This window comes from Schistocerca gregaria, chromosome 6, assembly GCF_023897955.1.
Source record: "Schistocerca gregaria isolate iqSchGreg1 chromosome 6, iqSchGreg1.2, whole genome shotgun sequence".
Taxonomy (NCBI): Eukaryota; Metazoa; Arthropoda; class Insecta; order Orthoptera; family Acrididae; genus Schistocerca; species Schistocerca gregaria.
The window spans coordinates 480,374,511-480,397,936 of NC_064925.1; the positions used below are offsets into that span (position 1 = coordinate 480,374,511).

The 23,426-nt window shown below is 35.9% G+C and overlaps 1 protein-coding gene across 3 annotated transcripts in view; it reads left to right on the plus strand.

Annotated features, from left to right (window-relative positions):
* LOC126278245 (uncharacterized) overlaps nucleotides 1-21,446 on the plus strand; it is a 230,757-nt gene extending 209,311 nt beyond the window's left edge. For all 3 annotated transcript variants that reach the window (XM_049978230.1, XM_049978232.1, XM_049978231.1), the window contains exon 17: nucleotides 7,810-21,446. In XM_049978230.1, the coding sequence (XP_049834187.1) occupies nucleotides 7,810-7,937 (128 nt within the window). In that variant the 3' untranslated portion in view covers nucleotides 7,938-21,446. The remainder of the gene's footprint in view (nucleotides 1-7,809) is intronic.
* Nucleotides 21,447-23,426: the final 1,980 nt, after the last annotated feature.

Consider the following 23,426-nt stretch of genomic DNA (forward strand, 5'->3'; position numbering starts at 1 on the left):
AGAAAAGCTGGTATTAGCAGGAAGGATCCAGATGGCGCTGACTGTGAAGCAACATTCTAGTATTATCCTCCTTTATTCTTTCTTTACTTAACACATTGCCATCATTATTGATGATAAATTCAAATACCTCGTCCTCATTACTACTGGATTCATCATTGCTATCATCAGTACAGCTACTGTCAGAATCAGACCCACTTTCACTGTCCTCAAATACTTGTCTAATTAGTTGATCCTTGTTTCCAATATTAGACCAAACAGCAAAATACCTGAATTCTCTTAAAAATTTGCCATCCAGTTTGACACTTTGGACATCCAAAGCAACAGCAACACACTCTGTTTCATCACTTAATTTTATTATACCAAGTTCCTCCCTACCTCCCCCCCCTCTCTCCCTCCCTCCCTCCCTCCCTCTCTCCTCTCTCCCTCCCTCTCTCCTCTCTCCCCCCCCTGTCTGGTTGTTGTTGTTGTTGGTTTCCCCCCCCCCCCCCCCCCCATCATAAACATTGCTACCCACACCACCATTCAACTTCTCACTAGAATTAGAATTTACACTTGCCTTACTACTATCATTTACATTAACTTTACCTGTGATTACAGCACATTTACATACAAGTGGCTCTTCATTACTACCTCCTCTATTGCGAGCCAAAAACTGGAGCATTATCTAGTTTAAATGGTTTGATTCAGGATTACCGTCATCTCCTCCATTTTTGTTATTTGAATTTGTCCTACCATTTCTGTGCTTATTCTCGCTATCTTCCACCCAACCATTCCTTGAATTTCTACTATAATTAGTTCTGTTCATCCGATTTACCTGGATCTCTTTCCCTGATTGATTATTGTCATCAAAATTCCTCCTATGATCGTCCACTGAGGGCTTCATCCTCTCCACTTTATCAACATAATTTTAAAAAATCACTAATATTACCCCTCGGGCTAGGTAAAGCAATTCTCTGACTTTCTGAGGCAACTTAGTTTCTAAATCAATAATTATTGATTCACTACCTAGCTTTTCCTACCCCATGAACCATGGACCTTGCCGTTCGTGGGGAGGCTTGCGTGCCTCAGCGATACAGATGGCTGTACCGTAGGTGCAACCACAACGGAGGGGTATCTGTTGAGAGGCCAGACAAATGTGTGGTTCCTAAAGAGGGGCAGCAGCCTTTTCAGTAGTTGCAGGGGCAACTGTCTGGATGATTGACTGATCTGGCCTTGTAACACTAACCAAAACGGCCTTGCTGTGCTGGTACTGCGAACGGCTGAAAGCAAGGGGAAACTACAGCCGTAATTTTTCCCGAGGGCAATGAGCTTTATTGTATGGAGGAGGTATTGAATAGAATTGGGGAGAAGAGGAGTTTGTGGCACAACTTGACAAGAAGAAGGGACCGGTTGGTAGGACATGTTCTGAGGCATCAAGGTATCACTAATTTAGCATTGGAGGGCAGCGTGGAGGGTAAAAATCGTAGAGGGAGACCAAGAGATGAGTACACTAAGCCGATTCAGAAGGATGTAGGTTGCAGTAAGTACTGGGAGATGAAGAAGCTTGCACAGGATGGAGTAGCATGGAGAGCTGCATCAAACCAGTCTCAGGACTGAAGACAACAACAAACAACCTAGCTTTTTGTCCAAATATTTCAGTTTGTTTATCCAAAGCTGACAGAAACTGTTCATAGTACCCTTCCTAGAGTAAAATCTCTCTCCTCCCCAAAATTCACTCAAAATTATCTGCTTCTTCTCTTTGGATCAATATTCACCCAAAAATGCTTTCATGAAGCTATGCGATGAGGTACATTTAACAGCTACCTAAGCTGATCGATAAGCATCCCATATAAAGAAACCTCTCACAAATGACATTTTCTCTTTGTCACTTCATGTTTCAGGGAAAGCATTAAATTCTCTAATGAAATCCAGTGGATGCACTTCCCCATATGGTTCAAAATTATTAAGTTTCTTACAACTAACAAATGAAGGGCTGTTTGGGACACTACATACTCTATATAACAGATTTTGTGTCTCATCCATCTTTTTCTCCATTTCAGCCAATTTCAAATCTACATTTTTATTTACTCTTACCAGTTTTTTTTCTAGCACTCTTGCACACTTGGTTTCTACCTACACTTGTAAATCATTTTTAATCTGATTAATTTGGTTCTAAAGATTAATCCTATTTTGAGCACAAATTTTCCTGTCTGCTTTGACTTCATCTTTACACTGTTTCCTGGAAGCCTCCACCCTCCCACCCTCCTACTATAGTCATCACAAAGTTTCTTTCTCTCTTCTACACATTTACTACTCATTAATGTTAATTTCTCATTAGTATTCTGCACTACTTTCTTTATCTTTTGACACAGTTTTTTTTATTACTGCCTCAACTTTTAATGCTGAAAGATTAAAGTTGACTACCTTAATTTCCTTTTTAATTTCTTTCTTCAGTTCATCCTTTAAGCTAGCAATGTCAGTTTTAATGCTCACAATTTTATTTTTCACCCTACTAATGTCTTTATTCATACTACTAATGTCTTCTTTCATACTCATACTACTCATAATTTGCCTTGACATCACTTCCAATTTTCTGTCTGCCATAAATTTTGCCTTTTCAGGACTGTTTTCGTCCATTTCGCTCACATCACCACAGAATTTAGATGCCACTTTTATCATTTCACCTACAATATGACCTTCATCACCATCATTCAAAGTTACATTCATATCTGATTTATAATCACTGTCATCTACTGAATCAGTCCCGATTACGTCTTTCTGTTCATTTAAAAACTTAACATCTATAGCTTTGTTATCAATCACATCATTCTCCTGTTGTCCATTCTCCTCCATCACACTGTCTTGTTTGTTAAGGCCACTCATTATGTATCACTTAATACAAAACGGCTTTTGCTATGAATTACCTTATTTTTATTCACTCGTCTCCTGCTGCTGCTGCGGTTGTCATCTTGATGGCTGTCTGCACAGCTGGTGCATATTTTAATTCTCTTTGTGAGACATGTTGTGTATCCTGCTCGGCTGTGTCCACCTATGAGTTGATTGGGTGCTCCTGTACTCAACAGCTGCTTCCATAGAACCCACTTGCTGATTGGCTGTTGCACCTCCATGTTTGATGGCAGCTTCATCAATTCTGATATTTCAAAGTAATTGTATTTCACACTCCCATAATGTTGTCTGTTCACCGTCCTCAATAAAATTCTGATGACACATGTATCATCCACTCATTTTGTTAAAGTCACTGTACTGTAAACTGCTCTCGAGTTCACTGTTCAAAGTTTGTGAGTCCTTGTTTATTGTGTCAAAATGCAGTAGTCCTCACCTGAAAGCACCATATGTGATGTTCATCTGCTTTATTTCTTCATTGATAGTCCTGTGTTGACATACAGCATTGTTACACTGGCGAAAAATGGGGGTTGGTAGTTCAATACTGACTACTGTAAATGATGTAGCCGACAGGTGCATAGTTACGTTTCACAGTTATTTACTTTCACTGTTCACAACCCCCCAATATTACACAGTTATATGGCCAGTCACTATCTGTAAATTTTGACAAGCCTCGTTTATAGGTTGCAGACAAACATCAGTATACTGCTACAATAGTTTGCTGATGAACATCACTGAGCAGTAAAAATGTAACCACACAGTTCACAGTTCTTGCAAAATAATATGGTACTTGTGACAATATTTCTTATAAAAATTGAACAGACACTGTCCTTGTTTTAATGCATGGTCTATTAGTTCAACACTAACTCCACTCTTAAGTTGACACATTGTTATTACTTTAAACTGTACATCATTTCCCTCTGAAAATTGGCCTTGGGCTGACTGTGTAGAGACCAAAAATCCACCCTTTATATATCTTCACAATAATAGGTACTAAAACTATACATTGTTTGATGTTTAATTTACAGAAATTACAATGAAAACATAACTCATTCAATTAACTGAATACATCAAAAAATTCTTCCTTTTTTAACAGTTTCTTCAGCCACAAAAGCTGAATTATTTTTTTAAATAATGAAAATAACAGATATTGTTATACAAAAAATACTTTTGACAAGCCTGGTAATGATTTTGGAAATAATTAAGGGCTGGCTTTTCTAATATGTTTTCGAATAGAGCCAAATAAATACTTTAAGAATTCTAGCAGTTCTCCTTCCAATTGTTTATAATTAGCACCGAATTTATATTTGTTTATAAGCCAACAATAGAATTTAAGTCACCAAACAATTATTGACTTCAAATTGTAACAAAGGGTATTAACTGGGGATAGTCAAAATAAATTAGGAAATTAATTACATACACAAAACTAAGCACAAAATTAGGCTTGGTGCTCTATTCTTTAAGACTGAGGGCCATACTTTCTCTTTTATGGAAATGCAGATTATACTCATTGATGTTAAAGATAATTAATCAAAAATGAAAATAAAATGAATTTAAGAAGGCAGATGGCAAAACAAGAGAGGAAGTAAAGAGATCCCAGCTTGCTTCATCAGTATTGTAGATGGGCCACACAAGTCATTTGTAAGTAATCTCATTTGTAGACTGATTGCATTTTCCTAGTATTCCACCAATAAACTGAAGTCTGCTACCTGCTCTTTCCACAACAGAGATTATGTGATTGTTCCATTTTGTGTACCTACTGAGTGTTACATCCAGGTATTTGTATGACTTCACTGGTATTATATTTGTAGGATACTATGTTTTTGTCATTTTGTGAAGTACACAAATTACATTCCTGACCATTTAAAGCAACAGGCAAGAAGAAGAGTAAAAATCACACATTTTGTCAATTAGGTGCAGGAATTTACTGAGGAGGATGTGGAACACTGTAAGGCCAGATTACATCTACATACAAATCTTTCTAAAGTGCCTGGCAGAGGGTTCATTGAATCACCTCCACAATAATTCTCTATTATTCCACCCTCGAACAATGTGCAGAAAAAATGAACTACTTTATCTTTCTGGGAGCTCTGATTTCCCTTATTTTATTATAATGAACATTTCTCCCTATGTAGGTTGGCATCAACAAAATATTTCCACATTTGGAGGAGAAAGTTGGTGACTGAAATTTTGTGATGGGATTCTGCCACAGTGAAAAATGCCTTTGTTTTATTGGGTCCATCCCAATTCCTGTATCATGTCCATGACATTCTCTCCTCTATTGTGCGATAATAGATAAATTGACAGTTCTCAACAATGTGATTCACAACCTGCTTGATGATACTAAGCTTGTTGCCAACATAACTGCTGCTGATGCTGATAATGGTATGGAGGTGTGGGCGCACAACAGTGAGGTTTGTAGTGCTTGTACTAAAACCTCACATAACTGAATATGGTATGTACTTATTGGAAAATGTACTTTTGTAAGTATCTCTCAGAAAATGGGGATGAAACAAGGCAGGTGCTGTGTCACACATTACCATTAATGACACATAACCGTCAGTAACTGTCACCTCAGCTGTCTTATGAACCATAATAAAACTGCACTTATTATAGTTCAAGGCATTTTTCAGAAGCTTGTACAGCTTTTGAAAACAGTTCAAGCATTTGGTTGGCAAGAACTTGTCACTTTTTACCATTTATAAGCACATACATCTGCATGGAAACCTAAAAGGGGAATGGTATCAGTGTGACTGTTGACACTTATCAGGAGAAAATAGGTGCTTTAGGCTTATTATAGCAACAGTGGTAGAATTATACAAGTTCACTTGGACTATGCGGTTGGAATTAAACCTATTACAGTGTGTGATTCTAGCAGCACTTAACTACATCTGTACAAACTGTAATTTACATATTAAAACCCTGTATGTGCTGGACAAAGATGTGAATACCTTTGATCGCATTCATGACTGACTGTGTGTTTGTACTCTTATCATTAAAGTTAAATGTGAAGGTATCTTAGAACAACATCCTTAAAGTAATAGAATGTATTGGGACAGACATGGGCAGAGCTCTCGGATTACAAAATATTTGTGAAACACCATCGCCGCCCCAAGTTATACAGTTAATCTTCACCTGTACAACAATTTCAAGGGGATATTAAGAATTAAAGTTGAACAGGTGGTACTGTTTATGTCTTCTGTGAGCCATATGACCATTGTGTCCAGGATTATGGAACAATAACAGGATTAGGAGAATGAAATGAGAGACTGAAGGATCTTAACCAGTCTTTCTTGTGGCTAAACAGTCACAGGCAGCCAGCTAAGGGAAGAAGGAAACTTTGCATTAATGGTAAAGAGTGTCAGGAAGACCCCTAAGGCCTCAGGAGACTAGATAATTGTTGTTTTGCTTGGTCAGATAGATGTTACTAAGTTTCATGTTCCTCAAGTTTACTAGCCTGGGGTTCATGACTTTATGCTTACTAGTTTGATGAGAGCCAAACAGTTATTATATTACAGGCATTGATAGAAGGCATGAAATTTTGTGCTATTGATCACCATGAAATGACTGCATATTGAGTCCCAAGCAAGTTTGCGAAGGTTGTGTGAACACATCCGTTTTAACATTAAGTGAGTTTCTTTGAATTTCATGGTCTCTGTGAATATTTACAAAATTGCTCACTGCCTTGCACCTCAGTCACTGATCTCACATGTTGTTAAGATTATGACACATGGTCACAGATTACAATTAGGGTAGTGTAAAACAGATTTTCCTCACCAGTATAAAACATATTTTGCTTGCCAATATGTTAATTAGTTGGGGTCATTACTGGAAGATAGATAAGAATAGTTCACCAGTGTTTCAGTAATTGAGAATAATCAAATATTTGAAGAGCTGAAAAACAGGATGTCAACATAGAGAAGCAGGTTCTAGACATCTACCAGAACACAAAAACAGACAGCTATTGCATGAGTGTAGAGAACATCACCAGTAGACTACTTACAGTGCAAACTATTAAGAGGAAGCTGCTACAAATCACAGCTAAGTTCTACAACTCCTGAGGACTTTTCTCTCAGGTATCTCGTGTTGGCAAATTATTATCCCATGATATATATTGTAGAGGTATTGACTGGAATTAATTGCAGTCATTTTATATTGGAACTTGATATGGATATCTACATTACCTTCACAGTCCCTAATACAAATTCCAAGATGGTTAGCAAATCCCATGAAGTATAGTATTCATTGCATGTTTTCTGCAATACTTTAGAGAGAGCATATGAAGGAGTTTTGTGTCCTTGCATAACTACAAAAGACATGTTTGTTCACTTATTCTGTAACACAACAAGACTTGCACTTTGCTCAGAGTTAACTCTGCTACCTCTTGAGTTGATAGCAACATTATCAAGAGCACAATTACTGTACTGTCAAAATTTAAAAATGGATTTACGATTATGAAAGTTGAGGTATATAATAAATATGATTCCTCGTGGAATGCTGCTGTAGCACAGATGAAGATTCTTAGAGCCACTTTTGTTTGTTTTAGTAGTGCTCATTGGTTTTCAAAAATGAAATGTTTTCAATAAGAATGGTGATTTTGTTTGCCATATGCTACTATTGAGAAGCTCTTGGGTTTCCAGACAGTTGACAGTGTTGAGGTACCACAACATTTTGATGAGTATCCTACTCTTCGTCTTCTGGACAGCTGGCAGGCTGGTTGACAACCCCAAGATTTTTCATCAATTTTGATATCACTTATTTCATTGATCATAGTGTTATGAAAATTTACTGTGTGATTACTTCAGTAAATTCTACTTCTAAATTCTTTGTGTAAGTTGTTCTCAGATTGTTCACATACACATTATGGGGCATTGTTTAATATAGAGATGTGAAAGACTGGAATATATACATATATGTATTTTTCAGATCCATTGCGGCATCACAGAACAAAACAAGTTCATCAGACTGGAGGAATAACCACAGGAAATATTAGTGCAGGTGGCACTGTTTTCAATGTACCCCCAAACAGTGTTGGGTCAAGTGCTAATTTATGATATGCTACATGTGGTTCTCCAGTAATGTGGGCACGGTTGTGAGTGAGCATTGTTGTGACAAGATGCAGCTTTTATTATTGCACCCAGGATGCAGTTACTGTTGTACGAAAGAAATGATTGCAGTTGTGAATCTATTCACTTGTGAGCCGTGTTGAAGAAACTGAAATGTGTATGAAACCAAGTGTTGAGTTCCTATTTGAACTGCAGTGTTTAACCTTTATCATCGCCACCACCAGCAACAAAAGTACCGTACGTTAAAGTATACCTCATACAGAAGAAATGAGTTGGCTTCAAACAAAAATAAATGGATGCACATCAAATAAAGACACTCTTAATGATTCAGTGGTGCAGTATCAGTATGCGTGGTAGTGATTTTTTTTATTCGCTCTTTGCCTCCATATAACACCATTAGTGTTTCAAAATGGAACAGAATCTTCACTTGCTCAAATCATTTTTGCAGTTTACTGATAGATTTGCTCCAATATTATGAGTATTTCTATCACATGTGAGAGTAACCTTTAACCTGCAAGGCAGAATTGGAACTATTTTTATATTCTGGGCCTTACTAGAAAACATTTATGGAAAAAAGACATATTTGCAAATAAAAGTGACTTATGGTGTTGAACTGCATTTGGAATACAGACAAGTGTGATCATTATTGATATTTTTGGTATTGATCAAGGTTTTTGCATATCATGTTGCAACATTCTACCTTGAAGTAGCAACGTGCATGCAATCACAGCCCCACTTGTGAGCTGTGTGTTGTCTGTCCCCTGAATGTGCATACAACATACGTTTCACCTTTTTAATGTTACATAGAATCAAAACACTTTTTCTGAGGATGTGTGTGTTTTTAGGTATTTATTATGTCAGATCTGTTAGTATCACAGTATAACATTCACATGTACAAAATAAGCAAATGTCTATCCTAATCAACTAAAATAAAATTGACGGGTATTTTTGAGGCCATAAATGGCTACAGTTGTGTGTAATCAGAAATCGTGTCATCATGGTTTCTAGTATTTGATTTGTTTCTGTAAAGAAAGCTTTAAGATTTTTCAGTATCTGACTGTGTTAATGTTAACTGAAGCAACCTTCACATTTAGTTTTCTAGTGTGTTTGGTTCCCTTTAATGTAATTACACAACTTTGGAGGTTCACTTTACCTTATAAAGTGCTTATTTTATGTTAATAAATATTTGTATGTGTTTTTGTCATTTTATTAGAAAGGGCAACAAACCAAGAAACTGTTGTAGGGTACCTGTCTTTGTATACAGTTGTTGAAAATCATAATCAGGAAGTACATTTACCTCAGTTTTGTCATTTGCTCAATATTTATATATGTGCTTACCACGTACTGACACAAACATTGTGAATAGTTGTTAAATCTGAGATTGCATGATGTTCCTATTCATTTTAAGTTCCTTAGCAGTAGATTTTTTTACCCTAACGCAAGCTGTCAGTTGAAGAGCTATGGTATATGTAATGTTATTATATTTATTGTATAGTGCATTTCATTGACACTGTTTACATTACTGTAATACGGGAGTAGTTCATTTACATTATATTTGTATACTCATTTACCACAATGTGACTTAAGTAAAATGATAATGTTGTTGTGTTGATAATTCAGAGTATGAGAACCAATGGAAAGCTATCAATTTACCAAAAACCCTATGTGCACAACCACAACCATTTGCTCTCAAGTGATGAGCTATATACTTTTCCATTTATACCACTGTTCAGGAGAGGTCTTTTTTCCTGCATATTTTAAAAACATGGTCCTGTAGCTGCTGACCCCCATATCTGTACAACTTAAAATGATGTGGTTGTTGGTTTCTGTTCACTGTAGTTTGTTTATTACATAACATACTTGATGCAAATTACTCATTTTATTGTTTCTGTCATTATTTTTAAAATCTTAGATTGATGTAATTAGCCATTTCGTCTAATCCTAAATGATGTCATGTGAGCAGAACATTTACTTTAGACAAGTACTTTATTTTGCATATTAACACATCAATACATTAACTACTGTGCCCTTGCTGTTAACTGGTGGCGGTAATTTTAATGTTCATTTGGTGTGGGAATGTGGAGTCCTATATGAATTGCTCTTTCACAAAATCAACTGTAATTAAAAAAAAATCCTTTTTTCTCCAAATGTACTATGAAATTTATCTTTATTTTATTAAAATCCACATGACTCTCTCTCTCTTTCTCTGCAATACATTCCAAGCAACAAATATATTCTCTTGTCTTAGAAAGGGTATTTCTGTGTTAACAGTTTCTCCATATCAGCTGGAGCAAAGGTTGGAAAGGATGTTTTTTTAAAAGGACATTCTCAATTTCCTCCTACTCTCTCATCCTAATATTCTTTCTTTCTGTTGACAAATTAATACTGCCAGTTACCAACATATTTATCAAAGAAATGTATTTTATCGATGAAACTGTACGTGACAAATAGTGTTCTGGTTTTTGCCAATCAAAACAATTACAGCCCATAGGCTTATGCCCCCAGCTCCCGCCCCTGCTCTCTGGGAAGATTAATAGACAGTTGCAGCAGTGAATCCTCTGGTCTTGATGCCCAAAACTGGTTGTACTACTTGTAACACTTGCTTTTGAATTGTGTAATCCCTGCCTCCCCCATCCCACCTCTTTTGTTACAAGATGTAAACTGTGTTTTGCTTCTGGGTACTTGACATGTGGTGTAATATGTTTTCTCATATTTAACCTGTTCTTTGATAGACTTATACTGTACGATGTTTCAAATGGTTACAGTCTTTATTTTTTTCAACTTGAATGTTTCCCACACTTCACTTTCACATTGTGCTGTTTCCCAGGAGCACTGTTGTAGAACATCTTTTGCAATTGTTGCCCATTATTTGACATTCCCATCTCCTGCAAAATCATATCTACTTGCAATGGCCTGCTTTCTGTGGCAAGCTTTTCTCAGTCACTTTACAAAAAGTTGTAAATAACTCGCACGGTGCTTTCACTTCTGTTGTATATTTGCTGTGTAATGATTTTTTGTTATAAACTTTGCTAATGTACAAAGCCTTCATTTATGCAATTCTTGAGAAGTGCTAATTAGTTGTTTCACAAAATGATGCAGTTGGTTGGTGTTCCTGGCCGAACTGAATTCTCAGAGCTCCATGAATTAACAGACTTGCCCCTGTGAAATATGAATTAACTTATATTTAACAACAAATAAAATTCCTGTTCTCTCAAGGCTTGCCTTTCACATTTTATAACTACTGCAGCTATTTGGGATTTTAAGTCCATATGTGACTATAAGCATATGTGGGATTTTGACTCTGCCTTAATGCAAAACACTTTTGTTATTTATTTATTTATTCCCAAACTAGTTTTAGCGATAACTATCGCCATCACCAGTGAGTTCTTTGGTTCTAGAACATGCGGAAGTAGCATTCTTATAAAACATTGTAAAACATTACTACATGTGTTATGCTTGGTTCAAAATATTGTTTTCTGCTACTCATTTCAGACTAACTTATTTACTATAAGTCACAGCATATTTTTATGATTGTTGCTTCTGTTTCCAGCATATTTGCTGTATTTCTTTGCCGTTTTTCTCGGCGTACGAGTGGTATTAGTGGCTATTAGGAAACAAGTACAAAAATTTGAACTTATGTATGTCATTGTTATACAGTTGGGATTGCGGTGGTGTTGTGGAAATTGTTTTGGTGTGTACTAGGTTTTTATGTAGTTTGTCATGTACTTACATTTGTTGGACAGCTTGCACCTACTTTTAGACAAAGAAAAACATAATGTTCGCACCTTGTTCATAATCCAAAACATTACACAATCGTGCTGTTTGCATGTGTCACTAGAAATGCATCGTATATTGTGAGAAGGTTATGAAAATTGTAGCAGGAGTTCTGACGACTTCTGTTCCTTATTTATTTCTCTCTGTGTGTGTGAAGGAGGGGTGTGTATGTTTTTCCTGTTCTGTGTTCTCTGCCAAATCTCTTAGAGCAGTATAGTGTGTTGTGACAAAGTGTTGTGTTTTCATTTATCACATTTTTCCCTCGCACTGTAGCCTTTTGCATCTAATAATTTTCTTCTATTGTTAGTTTTCTGTATTAACTGTTGCTGTGTTTCACTGTGTTTCAGGATGTATAGATCACTTTTGATATTAGTTTGGTTGTGGATTTGTTCATTAGGTGTTCTTGAGAGGTCTTATGTGCTATCTGTACTTTTTTGGAAGTTTTTGCTTGTTTGTCCTATGTACTGGGTCTGACAGGAGTTACACATGAGTTGGTATATTCCAGCACTGCTGAATTTGTCAGGATTCTTTTGCCTGGTCTTAGCCTTTGTTGAACTGTGTCGTTTATTCTGAATATTATTGGGTTCCCAAATGTGTACCATCTGTTTCTTTTTCCTGATGTGGTGTGGTGCGGTGTGGTGTGGTGTGGTGCGTTGTCAGTGTGTTCTGCCTCTGTGTTTTCAGACTCTTTGGTTGTGCTCTTGAGTGGGTTGCCAGTATTATTATCTTTTATTTTTATCTTGTTGTTGAGCTTGTTTGTTATGTCTGTTTATACTCTTTCAACAGCAGTTTGTTTGATTATATTTAATTCCTGTGTGTAGTGTTCTGGGTTAATAGGTGTTCTGTTTATCCTGAGGAGCATGTATTTGAAACTGAAATATTTATTCAATGTTGGGTGGTTGGATGAGCTCTGGATAACAGTGCTTCTTTATGTGGGTTTCTGTAGATGGGAAATTCATGTTGGTCATCATTTCTTGTAGTTGTAAAGTCCAGGAAATTTAGTTTCTTTTTTTCCTGTGTCCATTGTGAAGTGGATTTGTGGGTGCACCGTGTTGATGTTACTGTGTAGCTCTTCTATCCTGTTGATTGTTTCGTCTATGAGAGAGATTATGCCATTCAGATATCAGAAAGAAAGGCAACAATTGTGAAAACATGCTGTGATGTATAATAAATAAGGTATTCCGAAATTATTCACTGAAAACAATATTTGGAACCAAGCAGTACACATATAAAACAATATTTTATACGTATGCTATTTCCACATGTTTTAGAGTCAGAGAACCCATTGATGATGGCAATATCTTTGTTGCTGAAACTACTTTGGGAGCAATAAGTAAATAACAAAAGTGTTTTGCAGCATGGCAGACCCACAATCCCATATTGTTATTTTCATATGCAAATATAGACCAGTGGAAAAGTTTCAAGATAAAATTATTATAAGCACATGAACTTTATTGTGAAAATTGATGATTGTTATGTAATAAGATTTTAGATCTTACTGAACTATGACAATTTAATGTCATAAATGTGAGTTTATTTTTGTTGGTGTTAGTATTTGTTTCCCAAATGCCCATTGATCCACTCAGGCTAATGTAACAATGAAACTAATAGAAACTGGATAGATAGAAAAATCTACTCACTAAGCAGTGGCAGGAACACACACACACACACACACACACACACACACACACACACACACACACACACACACACACACACACTCTTAACTTACACAGGTTTTCCGAGCCAGTGGCTCCTTCTTCCGGCAGAAGAGTTGGAAGGGGAGGAAGAGGTGTGAAGGAAAAGGATGGGAGAGGCTTAGGAAAAGTGGTACAGTTTGGAAAAGTCACCAAGAGGCCTGTGTCAGGGGAGACTTACTGGACAGGATGAGGAGGAAAGACCTATTTCTTTTTCATCCCAACCGGTAAATTTCCTCTGACGCTAGGTTCTGGGTGACTTCTGAACTGAACCCCTTTTCCTAAATCTCTACAGTCCTTTTCCTTCACCCCTCTTCCTTCACCTTAAACTCTTCTGCCAGAAGAAGGAACCACTGGCTCAAACCTTTGTGTGTGTGTGTGTGTGTGTGTGTGTGTGTGTGTGTGTGTGTGTGTGAGTGTGAGTGTGTGTTCTCCTGCCACCACTTGGTGAATAGATTTTTATATTTATCCAGTTACATTAAATTGATCCTCTCAGGTGTTTTTAATAAGATATATTCTTGATGCAAGCAGGCAGGTAATTTCATGAGTGTCATGTTGATATTGTTTCTGTAGTTGAATGATTTCATCCATCCTTTTAGCCAGCTGATAGTACATCCATTACAGTTTAAATATCAAATTTCATTCTGTCCTCAATATACAATTTCAGTCCTATGCACTGTATATAAGCAAACACAGAAGGTGAAAACTGAAGTCTCTCATGTGCTAATGTCAAAAGTCTCTCATGTACTAATTAGTAACTAAGTATGTAAAACATTCTCTCTCTCTCTCTCTCTCTCTCTCTCTCTCTCTCTCTCTCTCACACACACACACACACACACACACACACACACACACACACACACACACACACACAGAGTGAGTGAGTGAGTGAGTGTGTGTGTGTGTGTGTGTGTGAGAGAGAGAGAGAGAGAGAGAGAGAGAGAGAGAGAGAGAGAGTGAGAGATCCGGTGACAGTGGAGTAAATTATATTCTTCATACTTCAGTGTCTTTCTGGTGTTTTGTCATAGCAATAGCTTGTTTAAAATTTTATGTGTAGAAGTACAGTAATAGCTCAATATGTCCTGTAATTGATCACAAATTACTTAGCTGAGACAACTTTTCGTGTTTCATATTTTTTATTTAATATTCTATTTCATAAATGCTAGAACACGGTTCTCACCTTGTGTTAAAATTAAAGCAGCTTTACTACTCGAGAAGTCATGAAATGGTTACTGTTAAGTTTGCTCAAGAATTTATCATAAATTCTAATAATATGTTCATTGGGAAGTAATTGTAACACCCGTGTATGATACAAGCTCCAAAATAAACTACATGCAAACTTAAAACATATTTTAAAAGTCAAAGGGACCACACTCATTAATTAAAACTGTTTTCTGAGTGCCCTGTGGAACAACCAAAAAGTAAATGATGAGCACAATTGAGCCATCAGCTAACTAATGTGTGCTGGTAATAGGTGAGAGCTAAGCAATAACATATGTATAGAATATCATTCTTAATACTTTGACAACAAAATCCTATACAGTTCATCCAGTTCCCACATTTGACTCAGGTTGCACACTTATTTAGTTGATGCACTTCTTTCAAATTTATTTTAAATAATAACAAATGCTTCACATTGGTTGTAAATGCAGGTATGTAGTCTGTTAGCCTATGAACTTCATTCCATTGGCAACAATGTAATGATGTAGTCATTTGCCATCTGTTTTATTAATGCCATGGTCAGCTATCAGAAAGTTGCTTTGAACACCACAGTGCACTATTGGGTATGAACTTGTTGGTATACTGTAGCTTTCCTCACTCTGCCTCATTGTGTACTGTTCTGGCAGAGTTTTTAAACATAGGAATATGGAAATTATAAATTAATGTTTGTTATTGCAATAAGAATGTAACTGCCACTTGATTTATTTGTTTGTTGATACACAATAACTGTAGAGCTCATCCATATTTGATAATGAACACCACTGACTTAAAAAAAAGTCTCTTATGATCTGTGTTGTAGTAAGTCATGATGACTTGTACTTAAATTAATAGAAAAGCATTTTTGATCTCTTTGCACTCTTTCACAGTGGCTGTTAACTGTATTTTTTTGTCACACTTGAATTTTGATGTAAGTTAGAATTGCCATGTGTACAAAGATTAGCTGTACCTCATAGTAGTTAGTTGCAACCTGCTTAAGATATTTCACTTAGTTGTTGGCCTGTTTGTGTAATAAAAAGCCACTTCATTATCGTGTTATTAATTGAAATTTCACTTAGTGATTTATAATATGCACAATTCTGCTAAATATTTTTGTGATATGCTGTTGAAATGTGTGTACTTGTGATGTTCTTTTATTGGTGTTGTGTATGACTGCTTCTAGAATGCGCAGCTTCACACGTGTGAATCTAAAGAAAACAAAATTATTTTATGTGAGAAGTAAACACATTAGTAAAAATATATGCAGATGCATAATTTCTTTCAAAATTAATCTGCCATTCTAATAATTCATTTTAATACATTACTATAACTGTTTTTGTGATCTGATCACATTCAGGCATCTTTATATAAAGTTATTCTATGCCCTATTAGTATGATGATGTCTGAGAACCTTAAAGTTACTATAAAATTGGCACGAGATTGTAGTTAAAGAGCACGACTTGATAACTAATGCTTTTTTAAAAATGTAATTTCACTTATTGAGATTGTGCTCCAGAGTTACTGTAGAGAATGGGGTGCACATACTCCAGACCCAGTCAGGATGTGAATAATGAGCTTTTATTGATGAAAGTATACTACAGATATTGCTATTTTCATAAAACTTTAGGACTTCTCTAAAGAGCATGTATTATTATGTTTATTAAAAAGAAAAGAAATCTTCCTATACGATTAAGATAGTGCCAAAGCTAGGACAGCGTTATTAGAAAAGCAAAGAGCTTAATTTTGTATGTAGGAAAATTCCTATTTGTAAATAGGTCTTAGTGATTTCCATTTAATTTTTTTAATACATTCAGTCTGTAATTCATTTGATATATGTTAACAAATGACTTGTTTGTTACAGCCATTTTTGAGAATAAATTTTCAAAATGCACCAGCAGATACTTTTCATCTGCACAGTCAAAATATGTTTTATTTGTTTGGCAGAGGAAGAAAATCAGTTCATCTTGCAGAAGCCTTTGTGCTAACAGATTCTGTGACGTTTTGTTGCTGTTATTCATCTTTTACATCATAACTTAGAATGTTTATCGGATGTATAATGTCGCCATTTGAAATCTATTGTATATGTGAAACCAGGAGGTGTCTTTTCATACATTTTTGGAGTACAGTACCCTTCATTTGCCTGAGGGAAATTTGTTCCTGTTTCACTAGTTTTTGTTTTGTTACTAAAATATTTGGGAATAAGTAGCGTAATATTTGTTTTAATTAAGTCATATTTCATAAGTTTGTTTTTTATTTTTTGAAATACGTATTGTGTCAGCTGGTAGATATAACCTCACAGAATTAAGTGTTTTGCTATTATATTTTATGATCTTGGTGAAAAAAGGTGTAGAAACATCATTTCATATTGACAGTCTCACAGGTTCTTTTGAGTAATGGCCAAATCACAAATTATGGAAGTATGGAAGCCTAGGTGCTAAATAAGGTCTCAAACTGCAGCACTTTTTGTATTATGCACCAGACAGTGTTGTTCAAACTACAAACCTACAAGAAAAAACAGAATGGGGAGCGGGGTGTGGAGGGGGAGGAGTGGGATGAGACACAGAGGTTCCTCGCCTCCCTCTGTTTCACTCTCTTTCTTTCGCTTCACTCTCCCAATTCTCTGTCTCATTCGTATGGAACAAAGGTTTCTTCCAAGTGTATTTTTTTCTGTCTCTGGGTATATTTTTTTGTCTATATCTTGACTAGTCTCTTCTTTCCCTGAAAAACAAATTAATTAAGGAACTTTAATCACATTAGTTTGTGTGTGTGTGTGGGGGGGGATTTTGTATGTATGTATGTATGTATGTATGTGTGTGTGCGTGCATGTATCTGTGTTATGCCGCAGATGTGTAAATTATTACACATACAAATCTCATTTCATATCCATTTTCAGTATGTCGCTCTTATATAATTAGACTAATACATAAATGCATTTTTTAAATAGAGAAACACTTAAGTGTCTCCTGAGCAGATATGTTGTAAGTTAATGCTATGTGCAGATGAATGTAAGAAGTATTCAGTGGCAAATGAAAAATATTGTAGTCGAGGGTTACAGTTCATTTCAGAACTTGACAGTGTATAGTATTTTATGTCATTAAGATATGATAATGGTGGTTATTATTGCTACTGTTCTCACCACCACAATCAAAATCATGATCATCATCATTATTAGTGTTGAATTAATATGGTTAGTTGATCTTTGTTTTCTGTAGTTCCATGTAGAAAGTAAGTAATATAATACAGGTAACATAATGCCTGTAGGAAAATTCTAAGGTGTATGATGGACTGTAAAAACTTATAACAGTGTACCTGGCTTTTACTATGTGAGATTATCAAAAACTGTAATTTATGAACCATTATAGAAGATATGTTCTGCAGATTATTTATAGTACTAGAAAACTGGTAGTAATACCCATAAAGAGAGTTTTTCAATGCAGTTGTTTGTAATATAAATATATCTTTCATTATTGCTGTAAATTTTTTTTTTTTACAAAGGCAAAGTTCATGCATTTAATTATTTTGTGCTGTTCGTGACATTTCACTCAGGTCAATAGCATTTCAAATGAAATCTAGTTTGTAATAATGCATGTTATTTTATTCATTACTTCTGTTTATTTTGTTTGTGTTTGTGTGGTGGATGAGGTTATCTTAATTCTTTTAATTCGTTATGTCATTCTCTCTCTCTCTCTCTCTCTCTCTCTCTCTCTCTCTCGTGTGTGTGTGTGTGTGTGTGTGTGTGTGTGTGTGTGTGTGTGTGTGTGTGTGTGTGTGTGTGTGTGTGTGCGTGCGTGCGTGCGTGCGTGCGTGCGTGAGAGAGAGAGAGAGAGAGAGAGAGAGAGAGAGAGAGAGATTAAAATACTACAAGCTGTAATGAGTTTTCAGGTGAGGCAGATAATAGCCTAAATGATTATATTTTGTTGTATCAGTGGCGTATGTAAACAACAATTTAGAAGTTTAGTACCAGTGAATAAAGGATAACCAAAACAAAATTTTGTAAAATCACAGGTGAGATAATGAGTAATGTGTGTGGGACTATTTTTCATGAATAAATTACATAATTTCAAGCTTTACTGGTTTTGCAAATTCAAAACTCTGTTGCAGTCACTTAGTATTTTAGGTGGGTTAGTGTAAGTAAACCACAAAAGAAATAAAATAAAAATTTTTATTGTCTTCAACTACACTAAAATGTCCTGTATAGAGAGTGATGTTCAGATATGTAAGACTGTATAGTCTCCATAAAAGACCAGTAGCATAAAAGATGTTTGAAAATTAAATAGCATTTGTTGTCCAAAAGCATTTCATTTGGACAGAGCATCTTGTCATTATATTTTGGAAATTTGATAGGTTTTGATTATTTTAATGCATTTTACTTACCTATAAATATCATAAGTGGCAATTATACACTTACACATTTTACGTTGCTGTCCATATAGAGATATTTCATGTGGTTTGTCTCATAGCTCGTCAAGTGATGTGGTAATGTGAGCTTGGGTAATGTCATCCTACCTAAGGTAATGACCTATCCTCCTGGAGTTTTGTGTGGAAGTTGTCTCATTAACATGACGTCACCAGACTGCATGTATCCTCTTCCAGGCAGCTGGTGGATATAGGATACTAAAGTAGTTCATGTTTCACTTGGCATAGTAGTATTTCTGGCACAGCTAGCTTTGTTCAGTAGTAAGTGTTGATTGTTTTTACAGGTGCACAAGTGGTACTGAATTACTGCACCTTTTGAATAAGTTTTTGAATTGGTAAAGAGGTGAAGTGCTAATAGGACCTATCAGTGAAAGAGCTGGACACTGGAGTTCCTAACCTTCACTTTTGAACCCTGTTTCTCTTTGGTTTAGTGTACTACTGTGGGTATTGTTCTTGGCTGTCACCAACAGCGAGTTGTCTAAGTGACACGTGAAGCTGAAACTGGCATTAGAAATTTCAGCAGATTCACCACTCATCCAACTTAATTTTCATTTGCAAGTATAAACTCTGAATTGTATTAGTGTTGGCAAATCAATGTACTTTTGTGTTACAGCATTCCAGTTTCACTCTGAAACGAGCACATAAGTGTGTTTTCTCATCTTTGTAAATAGTTCCCAAAAACAATATTTTTTCTTTATATAACAATATTGAAACACAGTGAGTAATTAACTTTTTATTATTGTTATTATTCTGTCTCAGATTTTCTGTAGGTTGATTCTTTTTTACATTACATACAGATTGATGATGAGGTGCTTAAATCAAGGTACGAAATTTATGATTTCATAAACCTGGACTTTGAAATTAGTGCTGGCTAAAAAAATTGGTTTGCTTCTATTCCATTGATGAGTGAAAAACACAAAAACACGTTGGACATAAGTTCAACAATTTGACCAGTTCATTAATGAGCTTGTCTGTGAGGTAGCTAGCATCTGGTCGTTGTGTGTAATGCACATCTGTATCTTAATTACAGGACCATTATAATTAATGTTGGTCTCTCAACATTTTTTCTAGAGGCAGAAATTTTACACTGTTTCATTCAGAGTCTTCAACTTCAAATAACTGAATTGAACTGGCTGCCTTCTCTTTTATAATTTTTTTTGATGATTCCTTCTAAATCACCTTTTTTTCCAAGCTCGGTGTTTAATGGGATATACATAGATTTTGTTGGTAGAGAGAACAAAACTGCTGGAAGGATCTGGAAAACTCTGTTGACTTCTATTGAACTATTATTATATGAGGATGTAGTTACTTTTTGCTCAGGAAGTAAGGAACAATATTTTCAATGAGAGACAGCAAAACAAACAATTTAAGAACAATGTGATACATATTTTTTTCCTAACAAGGAAAGAAAATTATTGGTTCTTAACAGTTGTATAAAAAACATATTTTTACTGCAATTAAAATCAAAGTAACTCATAAAAATTGTTGCTTCCCCACAGAAAGACCACGCTTTTGGTCTCAGATAAAGTATCATGCACTTTTAAAGGAAGAATTCATGAACTTATATAAACTTCTCCAAGTATGCTTACCAGGTAAAATATACTAGAACCCACATCTCCTGTATTTCCCCTGGCCAATCGCTGATTTTCTGGATGCCCCCTACAATGGAATGCCAAGTGGAACATACTCGTAGAAAATTCTCAATTATTCACCAGCTAATTTCATCTACTAACAAGTTCTAATTATAATATCTTGTTTGGATGAAGAAACTTAGTATGTGTGGACTAGTTCTTGAAGTACCTTACCAGCCTTCTTTACTACGCCATGCCAGTCATGATTAATAAGCATTTTTATTCGAAAGTAATTAGGATTTATCCTCATGTCTATAATCATCTTGGTTCCACTTTTGTATCCGTTCAAGTGCACAACATTGTATCTGTCCTGCTTTAGTTCCTAAATCCTCCACTACCACAATTTGATGTTTAGTCACTAATCAGCACTTTACAGCCATAGGCAGCTGAATTTTGCAAGGAACAAATTTTATGAATCAAATAGTACATGAAATACTTATAATTTTCCTGACTTAATAGCGTTTGTTTAGTAGATGCTGGTATATTAAATTAGTCATAGGAAAGTATAAGCTCTGTATTTGTAAAATTGTTGTCTAAAAATATTTTGTAATATTTGATTACTGATTAGTGTACTATTTTACTACCCAAGTCTCTTAAGTTAATGAAAATTTAACAGTACAAGGCTTTCAGGAGGAAGTATTAAACTATTTTGCAATAAAAAGTAATGAAAAGAGATAGTGGTAATACATTTTGTAAGACACATTTGTATTTAATGTTATTGTATGCAAGTAATAAAATTAATGGTAACAAAATAATTTCTACCATTTACTTTGACAACTGAAGTTTCTCTGTTTTTAATATTGTCCCCTCCTCTCGCAAACATCTGTTATCCTTGTTGGTAGAGCACTTGCCTGTGAAAGGTGAAGGTCCTAAGTTCAAGTCTTGGTGCAGCACACAGTTTTGATATGCCAGAAAGTTTCATACCAGTGCACCTTCTCCTGCAGAGTGAAAAATTCGTTCATGGATCTGTTATCCTTTCTGTATTTTTTTTAATGAGAAACAGACAACAGAATGTTAAACCCTAATCATCTTTCATAAGAGTAACAGAGTTGTGATTTTTATTGCTGAATAATTATTTAATCTGGGTGTGATTGCTCATGCAGTATTTCAAAGACTTTGAGCAAGATGGTGCAGTGCTGATACAGTGGACCCATGTATAGGAAGACATGTTGTTGTTGTTGTGGTCTTCAGTCCTGAGACTGGTTTGATGCAACTCTCCATGCTACTCTATCCTGTGCAAGCTTCTTTATCTCCCAGAACCCACTGCAACCTACATCCTTCTGAATCTGCTTAGTGTAGTCATCTCTTGGTCTCCCTCTACGATTTTTACCCTCTACGCTGCCCTCCAATACTAAATTGGTGATCCCTTGATGCCTTAGAACATGTCCTACCAACCGATCCCTTCTTCTGGTCAAGTTGTGCCACAAACTTCTCTTCTCCCCAATCCTATTCAATACCTCCTCATTAGTTATGTGATCTACCCATCTAATCTTCAGCATTCTTCTGTAGGACCACATTTCGAAAGCTTCTATTCTCTTCTTGTCCAAACTATTAATCGTCCATGTTTCACTTCCATACATGGCTACACTCCATACAAATACTTTCAGAAATGACTTCCTGACCCTTAAATCTAGACTCGATGTTAACAAATTTCTCTTCTTCAGAAACGCTTTCCTTGCCATTGCCAGTCTACATTTTATATCCTCTCTACTTCAACCATCATCAGTTATTTTGCTCCCCAAATAGCAAAACTCCTTTTCTACTTTAAGTGTCTCATTTCCTAATCTAATTCCCTCAGCATCACCCGACTTCATTCGACTACATTCCATTATCCTCGTTTTGCTCTTGTTGATGTTCATCCTATATCCTACTTTCAAGACACTATCCATTCCGTTCAACTGCTCTTCCAAGTCCTTTGGTGTCTCTGACAGAATTACAATGTCATCGGCAAACCTCAAAGTTTTTATTTCTTCTCCATGGATTTTAATACCTACTCCAAACTTTTCTTTTGTTTCCTTTACTGCTTGCTCAATATACAGATTGAATAACATCGGGGAGAGGCTACAACCCTGTCTCACTCCCTTCCCGACCACTGCTTCCCTTTCATGTCCCTCGACTCTTATAACTGCTATCTGGTTTCTGTACAAATTGCAAATAGCCATTCGCTCCTTATATTTTACCCCTGCCACCTTCAGAATTTGAAAGAGAGTATTCCAGTCAACATTGTCAAAAGCTTTCTCTAAGTCTACAAATGCTAGAAACGTAGGTTTGTCCTTCCTTAATCTAGCTTCTAAGATAAGTCGTAGGGTCAGTATTGCCTCACGTGTTCCAACATTTCTACGAAATTCAAACTGATCTTCCCCGAGGTCGGCTTCTACTAGTTTTTCCATTCGTCTGTAAAGAATTCGCGTTAATATTTTGCAGCTGTGACTTATTAAACTGATAGTTCGGTAATTTTCACATCTGTCAACACCTGCTTTCTTTGGGATTGGAATTATTATATTCTTCTTGAAGTCTGAGGGTATTTCGTATGTCTCATACATCTTGCTCACCAGATGGTAGAGTTTTGTGAGGACTGGCTCTCCCAAGGCCATCAGTAGTTCCAATGGAATGTTGTCTACTCCGGGGGCCTTGTTTCGACTCAGGTATTTCAGTGCTCTGTCAAACTCTACACGCTGTATCATATCTCCCATTTCGTCTTCATCTACATCCTCTTCCATTTCCATAATATTGTCCTCAAGTACATCGCCCTTGTATAGACC